At 37.2% G+C, this 13,148-nt stretch overlaps 1 protein-coding gene across 1 annotated transcript in view; it reads left to right on the forward strand.

Moving 5' to 3' along the window:
* The window catches only part of LOC107038445 (fatty acid synthase), a 27,092-nt gene extending 17,232 nt beyond the window's left edge, over nt 1–9,860 (forward strand). The window contains exons 6-10 of the mRNA XM_015257540.2: nt 922–1,317; nt 1,764–3,730; nt 6,821–8,119; nt 8,204–8,710; nt 9,362–9,860. Coding sequence (XP_015113026.1) covers nt 922–1,317; nt 1,764–3,730; nt 6,821–8,119; nt 8,204–8,710; nt 9,362–9,553 — 4,361 coding nt within the window. The 3' untranslated portion in view covers nt 9,554–9,860. The remainder of the gene's footprint in view (nt 1–921; nt 1,318–1,763; nt 3,731–6,820; nt 8,120–8,203; nt 8,711–9,361) is intronic.
* The last annotated feature ends 3,288 nt before the right edge of the window (nt 9,861–13,148 follow it).

Here is a 13,148-nt window from a genome sequence, read left to right on the forward strand (position 1 = left end):
CTCTCTCTCTCTCTCTCTCTCTCTCTCTCTCTCTCTCTCTCTCTCTCTCTTGTTACATCACACTTAATGCCGGGTCAATTCGTTCTCTACCCTATTTTCGATAGTGATGGTGGTGAGGATGTAGAAAAGTTGGGGTAAATCCACTGAGTCGCATTAATGAATTCAACCCGCTTTGAGATAACTCATTCAGTATTATGAATGCTCACGTCGATGTAAAAGTTTTTCACAACCGGCGGCTTCCCTCATAAGTCATTGATAATCTTTAAAAATTGATCAAACAAAAGTATTCAAAATTCAATTCAAATGCGTATTATAAGGCATTAATATTAAGCCTTAGTAGCACTTAGTATTAACCAGGATTCGTTAATGGAATGCAGCTGGCATGAAACTTACGAATGCCCCTACATCTTTGTTTGGTTGCAATTGGCATTGAATGTTATTGTTGTCATCAAGATGATATGTCTGCGGATGAGCTGTCACGTAACATTCCTTCTCCGTCATCACAGTCACATTCATAAGAACCAACAATATATTTATGATGAAAACTTGTAAGTTGATTGAATAAAATCAACTGAAGAACATCAGTTGACTTCTGTATAAACGCATACCATAAGGAATTTAGTTATTAGACGGTTAAGCTTAAAGTTACGAAAAGAGTTTAATCATGACAAATTTTCGGTATGAATCGTGCGTGTGAAGGATTGAACGTTACCCCGTTCTTCGATGGGTTACTTCTCCATGCGACATCTGGGTACTGTTCGGCAATGCCCTTATGGTGTATGTGTCATCTTCTATTGAAAAGTCCTCATTGATGTCTGACCCTTATCATCATTTCGCTTCCTTATCACCATTTTATATCGATAAAAATCGATTTGAAATTTTATAATAGAGATAATGCGTCTATATTCTCATTGATTACAGGAACAGGGAGATTTGAAGTAATCGAAGGTGGCGTAGCAGTGGTCATTGGAGTTGTGCGTTCTACAGTAGATGCCCAATCGGAGCAACTGAAAATACCCATTCCAAATGAAGATCAACCTGAAGAGCTGGAAACTAAGGACGTATACAAGGAGTTCAGATTACGTGGATACCAGTACTCTGGACTATTCAGAGCTATTAAGAGTGCCACGTTGGATGGTACCAAAGGGACAATCCGTTGGAATAGCAACTGGGTGGCGTTCATGGACAACATGCTACAGATGATGCTTCTGGGGCTCGACACAAGAAATCTGCTGGTGCCTACGAAAATTCAGAAACTCGTGATTGATACGAAGGAACATTCTCGACAGATTCGATCGATGCCATACGATGAACAAGGTAAAATACGTATTCAAAAAAATCAGTAAAAAATTATGTTCTTCCGCTTATTCTATTGGAAAATGCCTTTTTTTTTGCAATTTCCATTGAAAACTCAACGCCTTCTTCGAAATATATAATGAAATATCCAACTGCGTCAAATTAATATGTTTCCATAATTTTTTCTATCGGAAAAATTCTCAACTGAATAATTCATACTAAAGAAAACAAAACGTATTGATTTTTTCCTATTGAATATTCTATTATTAAATTATTCTGTGAAAAAAAGAAGGAACATCCGGGGAATTTAAAAGAGTAATAGAAGGAAGAAATTAGAATTTCAAATAGGATTCCCGAACGACAACAACGATAGATTTTTTATTAAATTTTTCCCACGTAAGAAATCATGAAAGTGATGATCCAAATCTTCCAGTGTTATAAATATCACTTTTTGAATTGTTGAATAGAACTGAAAGTCCATGTGAACAGAAAACACGACATTATCACTTCTGGAGGAATTCAAATACGCGGGTTACAAGCAAGTTCAATATCTCGGAGGAAACCACCAGGTGAACCAGTCTTGGAGACCTATAGTTTCATTCCTCACAGAGATTTGGAATCAAAAATTTCTCTGAGAGAAGCGATTCGTTTGGCGGTACATCTCTCTTTAGAGAATCACCCCAACATCAAAGTCAAGACCTTAGAGCTACTGGAGGCAGGAGAGAAATATCATTCTGAAGAGCTTTTCTCTGTTCATATAGCAGAAACTCTGGCAGATCTCCCCATGATCCAATCAGACGTGAATATAGTCACAGCAGAGAATCTCTTTGAGACAGCACTACCCCAAAACATCAATATTATAGAGGCCAAAAAATTAACATCAGAAACCAACGCTCTGCTCTTAGCTGGTCGCGATCTCCTGCTACCTCAAAAAAATGCCACTTTGATTCACTACCTCTCAACCCTAAGAGATGGTACCTTCATCCTCGCACTCGAGTCCTCATCGCCAGAAAACATCAGGTTAACATCGAAGAAACACGGTCTGCATATGATTTTCGAAAGAATCGTTGATAGGTGCAGGTTCATTCTCCTTCGGAAAATCGATAAAATCCCCAGGGATATTATCATCATTCAGGTTAACAATGAAGAGTTCTCTTGGCTTGACAAGTTGAAAACAGCCGTGAAGGCAGAAACTGAGCATGAGATGTCAGGATCGTCTAGAATTCTGCTGGTAGGAGATAAAACGTTTGAGAATGGTCTTTTGGGTCTCGTCAACTGTCTTCGAAGGGAGCCTGGTGGAGGACTAGTCCGAGCAGTATTGATTCAGGACTCAAAGGCGCCAGGCTTCTCACTCTCAGAGTCTTTGTATGCTGACCAAATGAAGCTAGATCTTGCAGTCAATGTTCTGAGACCAGGAGACATTTGGGGATCATACAGACATCTTCCCCTTCTAGCTCCTACACCACGTCTCCTCCACCATGTATGGGCGAATCAGCTCATAAAAGGTGACCTCAGTTCATTTCGATGGATGGAAGGACCAATCAGACCAAACTTCGTAGATTCTGATCTCATTAAAGTCGTCTATTCACCGATTAACTTTAAGGACGTCATGATAGCTACTGGGAAACTGAATGCTGATGTTTTTGTGAAGACTAGGAGTGCAGCAGAGTGTCTTCTCGGATTTGAGTATGCTGGGATAACGACTAGTGGTTCCAGGGTCATGGGTATCATTAATTCTTATGCTATGACTAATCTATTGATTCATGATCCGAATCTCACCTGGCCTGTGCCTGATTCTTGGACTCTGGAGGAGGCAGCCACTGTTCCATGTGTGTATGCTACTTGTTGCTATTCTCTATTCCTCCGTGGAAAGATGAAGAAGGGAGATAGGGTTCTCATTCATGCTGGATCTGGTGGTGTTGGACAAGCAGCTATTCATCTTGCAATTTCTACTGGATGTGAAATCTTTACGACTGTTGGTACTGCGGAAAAGCGAACATTCATCCGGAAAACCTTCCCCCAGATTCCTGAAGATCGCATTGGTAATTCTAGAGACACTAGTTTTGAGCAAATGGTGATGACTCAAACGAATGGGGTAGGTGTTGATATTGTTCTCAATTCGCTTGCTGAAGATAAGCTCCAGGCTTCGGTTAGATGTCTAGCTGAAGGGGGAAAGTTTTTGGAGATTGGAAAGTTTGATATGGCCAATAATACTCCTATAGGAATTTCTGCTTTCATGAAGGGGATTAGTTTCTATGGGATATTGGTAGACAAGGTATTTGAGGCTCCTGTAGAGAAGAGGGAAGAACTTCATCAACTCATGCAAAAAATACTGGATGAGGGTGCCATTAAACCATTCAATGCTACCGTTTTCCCGAGGAATCAAATCGAACTTGCTTTTAGGTATATGGCTGCTGGGAAACACATTGGAAAGGTACGTAAAAAATACAAGCAAGGTGTCGAGCCTATTCGGCAGCAGCCATGTTAGCGGTACTTTATGAGTTATTAGTCTTTTTTCTATCTCCCACTACCAATTCCATTGGTAATAAACTTCCAAATAGATCTCTACCAACGGTTAGAGGACAATTGTTCCCCTGAAAATTGTTCCTCGGAAAAATGTTTTTCATTTTTTATTTTTTCACGCCAATTCCCATTTTCATTGTTATTTCATCAAATATTCTATACTATAAAATAGAAAAGAACATAAATTTTTATTATAGTACTTTTCAAGTCATTCTGGGAGCTCATTCTCGAGTTGTGTAAAGACAGATTCGTCGGTGAATGCTCCTCCGTTCACGAATCTCGAGTAGGATTACCATGGGCAAGCTGTAAACGAAACCTCACCATCGTAAATGACGATGTGTGACTTTTAGAAAAACAAATTTTTGGATGAATTGCCCTATAAAAGGATGTATTGAATCGATGAACACAAAATTTTATACACAAGTGTCACTCAATAATACTAATTAGTAGCCAGAACCTGAGATGATTATTAGAAGTTTTGTGCATAGTATGGAAGAACACATTAACTGTCCATTGCAAAAATTAGAAAAACGCGAATATTTCGAAAATTTGGTATGCACGAATATTCATGTTTTGATTGATCTTGATATAGGGCGACCAGACGAATATTTTGCGAAAAAAATTAAATTAGTTGGACCAGTTTGGGAGATATTGAACAAAACCGTGTTTCACAAAAAGTTATTTTATTAATCTTCTAAACCACTTGTCCGATTTCGCACCGACAATCCCATTCTGTAATATCATACGCGCTACAATATCACCAAATGTCAATATTTAAATTTTTTCGGGTTATCGTGCATAGAACGATTTCCTCATAAAAACGAAAAATGCCGATTATTACTAAACTCGTCCCAGTTACATAGCAATATTGAGATTTCATTTCATAGATATTATTACAAGGAATATTTTGACGTTAAAAATTAAATTCAGAAACGTAGTTTTCTAGATAATGAGGAAAAAAAGATTTTTGAGAAATTGTTGTATTTCGGAAACTACTTGCCGACTAAGCTGAAATTGCACCCAGAAGTGCTTCAAAGTAATACCAATTATGTGACGAAATGGCAGATTTTTAGCTTCAACTTTGGTTCTTTTTGCTTCCGAAGGGAAGCATTATTTTTGGTCGATTTTTCGATTTTCTAATTTTCATTGCAAATGATCTAGAATGTCATGAAACGTGAAAAAATGATGTTTTTGAGGTTGCGTCTGTACGTATGTATGTGCAGAATGGCTGTTTTGGGGGTTTATTTTTAGAAATTTTAACATAAATACGGTGAAATTCGCAGATAAAAACTTGAAATTTTTACTGATGATAGCTATGAATAAGCCCCACTTTGTGGCTCCATTTGGGCTCAATCGGTCCAGTAGTTCCTGAGATATTGCCAATTGTTTAAATTTCGTTTTTCAGCTATATCTCCTCAATAAATGCACCGATTTCAACTTTTTTTTTTCAAAATATTCGTCTCGATGATCTCTACCTGAATCATTCATAATACATAGACCAATCACTGCTGAGTCTAGGAATATTGCCGTTAATCGGTTTTTTTGTGAAAAACGTTGTGCGCGCGATAACTCGATAAAAAATGTTAATATCGATTTGAAATTTGGTATGCTTGTAGCTTTTATGACATAGATGGATGGTATTTTGAATGGGCAAAATCGACCGAGCGGTTCGCGAGATATTCAATTTTTTGTAGAAATCCATTTTGGCAAATATCTCCTTAACTATTCGAGGGATTAAATTTTTTTTTTTTTTGAAATACTCGTCCCAATGACCTCCATCTGAAGCACCCATAATATATCGAACAATCGCTGTTGAGTCTAGAGATATTGCCGTTAATCTGTTTTTTTGCGAAAAACGTTGTGCGCGCGATAACTCGATAAAAAAGGTTGTTGTTGACTTGAAATTTGGTATGTTCGTAGCTTTCATGACATAGACGAATGGTATTTTGAATGGGCAAAATCGACCGAGCGGTTCGCGAGATATTCAATTTTTTGTGGAAACCCATTTTGGCCAATAACTCCTTTACTTCTCGAGGGATTAAATTTTTTTTTTTTTTAAATACTTGTCTCGATGACCTCCATCCAAAGCTCCAAAATGATAACATGAGATAGTATTTTTACAACGATAATTTTTTATAGATTGACAGGCATGGTGTTTGCCAATATTGGAGTGCAGAATATTAATGGGACAAGATTTTATGCTTTAGTCCTTTTCAACGGATATTTCGGAACAAGATCGAAATTAGTGAAAATATTAATTTACGACGAAGATGTAATTGAGCTTCTTACGAATCGATTCCCGAGGGATGAAGTTAGTTAGATAATTGTTTTGAGTATTTGATTGAAAGAAAAAAACATATGTCTTATCGAACTATAATTTGATTTCAATAGTTGATCCAAATTCGGAACGCTATTCCATATGAAAGAAGAAAAGTTGCACTATGGAATACCATCTGGAATGAGAATGATTTTTTTGAATTCGAATGGGACGTGTATTCATCAGCACAGATCAGTCTGTTTTGGAAAATACGAATGAAATCGAGAGAAATAATTGAATCGGAGTAAAACCACATAATTTTACATATGAAATTTTTAAGAGGACGAAATGATTTTATATACTACGGTTGAAATAATAAAAATAAAAAATAGACGATGCACTTCTTCCCTTCGGAAGCTTATAACCAATGTAATTGGTAGCAGAAAAATGAAGACTTTTGACATAACAGTGTGGTGTCACAAGTCTTCTGTCGAATAGGGTCGGTCGCCTGCTTGTTTTGTGAAGTTTTATCAAAATTGTTTCCGAAAAATTCTTCCAGACATCTGGACGTATATACATTCATTTTCTAAAAACATCAGATCTTCACGTTTCATAATATTCTACATCATTTCCATGCAAAATTGGAAGATCGTCAAAATCAAAGATTATAAAGCTTATTCCATTCGGAAGAAAAATACTCATTACTAAGGAAATTGAAGTAAACGACAATCTTTTAATTTCCAGGTGGTCCTCAAAATTCAAGATGAAATTAATCTAGGAGAGAAAATCTCAGCCTTTCCACGATACTATTGTCGGAAAGACCATTCCTATATCATTCTGGGGGGTCTCGGTGGTTTCGGTCTGGAGTTAGCCGATTGGCTGATATTCCGTGGTGCTAAATACTTGGTCCTAACATCTCGTTCAGGTATCAAAAGTGGGTACCAACGAATACGAATTAAGCTGTGGAAGAATTACGGTGTTAAAGTCACTATTATCACTGGGAAGGAGGCTTCAAATAAAAAGGATTGCGAAGAGATCCTTTCGATAGCATCGAAACAGGCTCCAGTAGATGCAATCTATAATCTCGCAGTTATTCTTAAAGATAGTCTTTTGGAGAATCAAACAGTAAATTCATTTGAAGAGTCCTTCAAGGCCAAGGCTTGGAGTACAAGGAATCTTGATCAATTTTCTAGAATATTGTGTCCAGAACTTCGACATTTTGTCGTCTTCTCTTCAGTATCCTGTGGGCGTGGGAATGTAGGGCAAACAAACTATGGTATGTCCAACTCAGTTATGGAGAGAATCTGTGAGAGACGAGCTGCTGAGGGCCTTCCAGCACTTGCAATCCAGTGGGGAGCTATTGGGGACGTCGGTCTCGTTGCAGATATGCAGGATAACGATAAAGACCTTGTGATTGGAGGCACCCTTCAGCAGAGGATAACATCCTGTCTTCATGAACTTGATGGTTTCCTCAATCAGAGTTCTCCAATCGTTGCAAGCATGGTGGTTGCTGAAAAGAGAGCTGGTAATACTGGTGCTCTTAATGTCGTTGATACTGTACTTAATATCATGGGTCTCAAGGACCTGAAGGCGGTTGGCCATCATACATCATTAGCTGAACTTGGGATGGACTCTATGATGACTGTGGAGATCAAGCAAACATTGGAGCGTGAGTTTGAGATTTTCTTAACTGCGCAGGATATTCGTGGCCTGAATTTTTCCAAATTGATAAGCATGAACTCGATGGATAGCGAGCTGAAAAAAGCGACTACGGAAGTGACAGAGGAAAAGACACTCATGGGGATGAAGTTCCTTATTAGACTGCTTGGAGATGAAGAAGGAATGAAAGAAACTTGTCTAAAGTTGCCTACGAAACAAGAGAGTGGAGGGCAGAAGGTATTCTTCATTCCAGGACTTGAAGGTTGCGGCGCTGTATTCATGAATCTTGCTGGGAACATTATGGCTCCTGCTACTTGTTTACAATTGAATAATATGGGCACAGAGTATCGTTCAATTTCAGATATGGCAGAACAATTGTTGCCTGTGAGTCCTGAATTTCACTCAAAAATCTATCATTTCGAAAAACCTAAAAAAAATTAGTAACTTTATTCAACCTGATATTTTCAGTACATCTTGAAGAAAAACCGAGGGAGAAAACACTTTGTTATTGTTGGATACTCGTATGGATCACTTGTTGCCATTGAATTGATGAGAAAATTGGAGGCCAGAAGTTGCTGTGGCAAAATAATCCTCATTGATGGTGCTCCACTTTACATGAAAGCCATCAAAGATCAGCAATTACTGGCAGAGAACAGTGATGCGCTCCAGACAAATGTTCTCGTCGGCATGGCTGATACCGCTCTGCCCGAGGTCAGTAGAGGATTGTTGATGGATCTCAAGAAGTGTAAATCTTGGGAACAAAAATTGGATGTCTTCATGGCACGTGCACCAGCTGACACTCTGGGAATTTCAGCTGAGCAACAAAGAAAAATTTGTACCTGCATTTATAATCGATTACTGGCACTTGATAATTACGATATTTCTAGTCTTCCCTGTTTGAGATCTCCAATCACTCTTCTGAAACCGACTCATGAGACTTTGAAGAATTTACCTGCAGATTATGGCCTCAGAAAGGTAACTTCATTGATAATTTATTATCAGAAATTTATATAGGATGTCCCAGAATTTGAGGAGAATACACAAAGAAAAACAATCACATGAAAAGTTGCTGCACAATTTAACGGCAATCGGAGAGTGAAATTGTATTTCAGGAATTTTTTATTTACAATCAAGAATAGAATATGAAGCAAAGGATAAGTTTCCTCCTTTCTAATGAATTTTGTTTGCAAACAAACTAAAATTTGTAAGTTTTTGATGGTAAAGTCTGAAACAGACGGACACATTCTACCATTTTTTCTGCAAATTTTCACGGCACAGCGATCAATAATTTTTACCTCATAACTTTTTGCTGATTATTTTCTATGGGTTATTTTGAGCAGAATTATCATTTTAAGCGTCGATGCAATCAATTTATATTTCTTCATCTTTCATAACAAAGGACCTTCATACCTCGGTCTTAAATATACAGCGATCTATGATTTCTCTATCAGGGAAAAGCGACTTCGGCTTTCACCTGCAATTTCGGAAGTAAATTTTTTTTCGTCTTTTCGTCTCCATCCCCGCCCACGCTGCCCCCTCCCCCGAGTTACCCACCGAATTTTTTCCTTGAGTTGTGAAACACTCTGTATAGGATGCTTGTTAATTGGTTGAATTAATATTGTTCAGGTAACCAGCGGGAATTTGCAGTGTCACACTCTAGATGGAAATCATGTGACAATACTTGATAACCCAGAGGTAACATCCATTATAAATGAGGAACGAGCTGAGTATATAATGCCAATCAAAGCTAGCATCATTGAAAATGGAGTGATCCTCAACCCGGCCTACGATGCAAATTGTAACAAAACGGCTAGTTGAATGAAGTGGAATATTCCTTTGATCTGTATTAATTCATGACAACATAAATATTTTCAGGTTCGTGGCATGAAAAATTCAATAGAAAAACCTAGCGCATTTACTAGGAAATTCTATTGGACTTTTATAAAAAAATTCCATCAATTTTCTAGAAAATATCAAGACATTGAAAAGACGCATAAAAAATTGCGAAGTTTCTCAAAGAACTAGTAGAAATTCAACAGAATTTTCCGTACGTGATAACGTTTTTAGAATTGAAAAGTATTCACTAGTGTAAACATATTTTACACGAGTAAATAACTTAGTCATTGATAACATGCCTTCTCTTTGTAAATTAATAAGTCAGAACGTACGCAGGTTATTAATGATTTATTTTTCCTTTTGAACATTCACCAGCCTAGTAGACTGAAAAATAAAGGAATATATAAAATAAATAATAGAAATTCGAAACTACACTCATACTGCCAGAGAGAAATCACCAGGCGTATCACTATGAATGTAGCAGGCGTATCACTATTTATAAATGTAGCATACACTGAGAAAAAAAATCTCATATCTGAAACATATTTACTTCAGACAAGTAATTTTTTTTTTAATCGCTTAATTCTCCTAAGCATCTCAACTCACGTGACACAAGCAAGGATCGACGTATGCCTTAAAATATTCTTGTACTCCAGTATGATTTTATCGCAAATGAACTCATTCAAATCGCGTAGGAAAATCGTCAATCTTCAAGTATTTATTTTTTTCATGATTTTTTAAATGCATTTCCAATGTTGTAACATATAATATATTCATCGTCTAACGCGAAACGATAGTGATAAATGAGAATTTATTCGAGTTCCGTGGAGCGCAAACATTCTAACATTTAAGCCATTGAAAATCTTTTGCTTCTTCCAAGTAAATATGGTCTAGGGGAGAGTCGGGCAAAATGGGACGTTTCGTAATCTTTTCTAAACATCAATAGAAATAAACCTTTGAGATGTTTTTGTATTATACATCTCAACACGTCCCATTGCGCCCGACTCTCCCCTATATAACAGGAAATTTTTCCCTCGGTCTTTGCTTTTTCAGGTAAAAATCAAATTCTTTAGATACGAAGAATATACAATCGACGTGGAATAGCTCCATTCCATAAAAGCCATTCATCATTATATTGAGAATTATTATTTGACCGACTGTAACTATTCGTCAATTCAAGCATTTACTGTCGGATTCAAAATTTAAGGCTACTCTTTGAAAGACGATAACTGGTTAAAAAAAAATCTCCGAGAATGGAACCAAAAAGTTCTCGGAAGCATAACTATCTAGAAATCATTCCAGAGAAAACAAAATTTTTTCGAGAAATTAATTTTCATAAACAGAATGAAAATAAGTGAAAGGGGTTAAAACTAGGTGGTAGAAGGCACCGCAAAGTTTATAATGACTGCTACTAACAATAGGCAAGTGATGTTTGCATGTAAAAATAGGGAAAAATTCAATTATCGAAATTCAATACTTCTCGTTATTAAAGAAAAATCAGAAGGATTATTATTAGTTTTTCTTCTCTTACCGGAAAATCAAAGGGACCGCTCGGTGAGAAGCATTCATCGCTGTGGGCTTCAGTACCCTTTTTTGGCATGGAGGACGCTGCACCCAGTTTTCCGCGACACACGTACGCAGTCCTCCTTCATAGTTATACTTTCGAAAAGCTTTTGGTTCAATTCTCGGAGATTTTTTTAAAAAGAATTATCGACAATTTTGAATTCGACAGTAGGTCGAGCGCCTGGCGCAGTGAGTAAGATCGTTACCTCACGTGCGCAAGGTCCGAGTTCAAATCCCGGTCGGGTAGAATCGTGAGATCTGACCATTCAAAGGGTTGATCATCGTCGTAATATACTTAACCGAGTCGAAGCGATGTAAAATAACAATAAAAAATTCAAGCATTCACATCCTGAAAATATACATTGTTCTATCGCGAATCAAGTTCATAATCCCTTTTGCTACACTGTTTTGAACGGTTAAGAAATAGTAATCGTGTATTTCGACAAATAACCAATAAAAAATATTTTTCTCACGGTTCCTTAATTTTCGAATCAACGAACAACAAATGGAAATTTTAAATGCATGGGGCTTTGACTTTGAAAGTTCACAGGAGTTTGTATTCGAATAATCTGTTGACGATCAGTGAAAAGCGATTTTTAACTCAAATAGGATTCCCGTCCAGAATCAGAACTCAGCCATAAAGGACTATGGGTGAAGTGTCAATTAAATTTTGTGTTTCACAGTTTCTCAAATATTGACGCTCTTTTTTAAAAAGCTGGTCTGTCTATACAAAATAAAATGAGGATTTTTGAGAGATTTGTATTTAACTATTTATGTTTGTTCTATCTGCGATAAATTTGAAACTATGCAGTGACTTTGGATAGCCCGATGAGTGATTGATTCCCGTTATACTAGGCTTCTTACTAAATTACTCCGACTTAGATGGTGTTATTGCGGGGAACCATAAAATGTTTAATAAGATATAAAATTTTGTTAATTTTCTTTTATTATCATCTTCTTCCTTGCTCTCATCATCAGACTTCATCATGATAGTCTGTATGTTCGTTTTTCTTGATGATTTCTGTTTGTTAGTCCCTCCTACGATTCCTTCCACGCCCTTATCTATTGGTCTTAAAAATTCCTCCAACTTCTCTTTTCTTGACATTTTCTGTACATTCTTACTTTTTTGCTCTTTAGCCTTGACCCTTTCTTCATGATCTAACTGCGCTGTTTCTTCAGGTTTCTTCTGTGGCTTTCCCTTTAAACTATCTTTTGCCGCAGGAACTAATGACTTTGTTATGTTTATAGCCCTTTCTCTTTTAGTTGGTTTTTCAGTTTTTTTGTATTTTTCTCAGGTAGATTCCTGATTTTTCTCCCCCGTACGGTATTATCTACTTTGTCCTTTTCCAGCACCATCGTTACAACATGATTATCGTTAGGTTTTTCACCTCCTTTCCATCCCCGGTTCCACTCACTTCTTCATCCCCATCATCTTTATTGTCATTATATCGACCGACAGCATCTTCATTTATCAAGAGGGTATTTTTAGAGTTTGTGTATTTTCTGGTACTCATCAGGCATGGCTCATCCAATAGGATTTTATCCAGATTACAGATATTTCAAAAAACATTGATTCGCCTAATTATTCTCACTGTCACCTAGAGAAGCTGTTTGATTCATTTTCGCTTTAATATCAGTCAATATATAGAATTCTCGTGTCAGCCTTACCACACTGCTCTAGAATTGCGTTTACTGGCCAATATTTTCATTCTCAACTCGCATCATCTCCTCTGCTTCATCGGTTCGTAAGTCCCTCGTTGGTATTACATCTATTTGTTTATTCTTACAGAAGACCACCAACCATTCCCGTTCTCCAATATCATCGGCCATGGCAGATAGTATTTTTCATTACTATAGCCCGAAACAAAGTTTTCTGGCAAATATGAGTCGAGCCGAAGGCGATGGCTGAAATCATATGAGCTAGAATAGTATATTTCGATACTCATGGAAAAAGTGGTTTTTTGCCTTCTCTCACCTTCGGCTCATGCTCGTTACCTCCAAATCTACTCAATGT

This window comes from Diachasma alloeum, unplaced genomic scaffold, assembly GCF_001412515.2.
Source record: "Diachasma alloeum isolate Michigan unplaced genomic scaffold, Dall2.0 Dall_scaffold_00284, whole genome shotgun sequence".
Lineage (NCBI taxonomy): Eukaryota > Metazoa > Arthropoda > Insecta > Hymenoptera > Braconidae > Diachasma > Diachasma alloeum.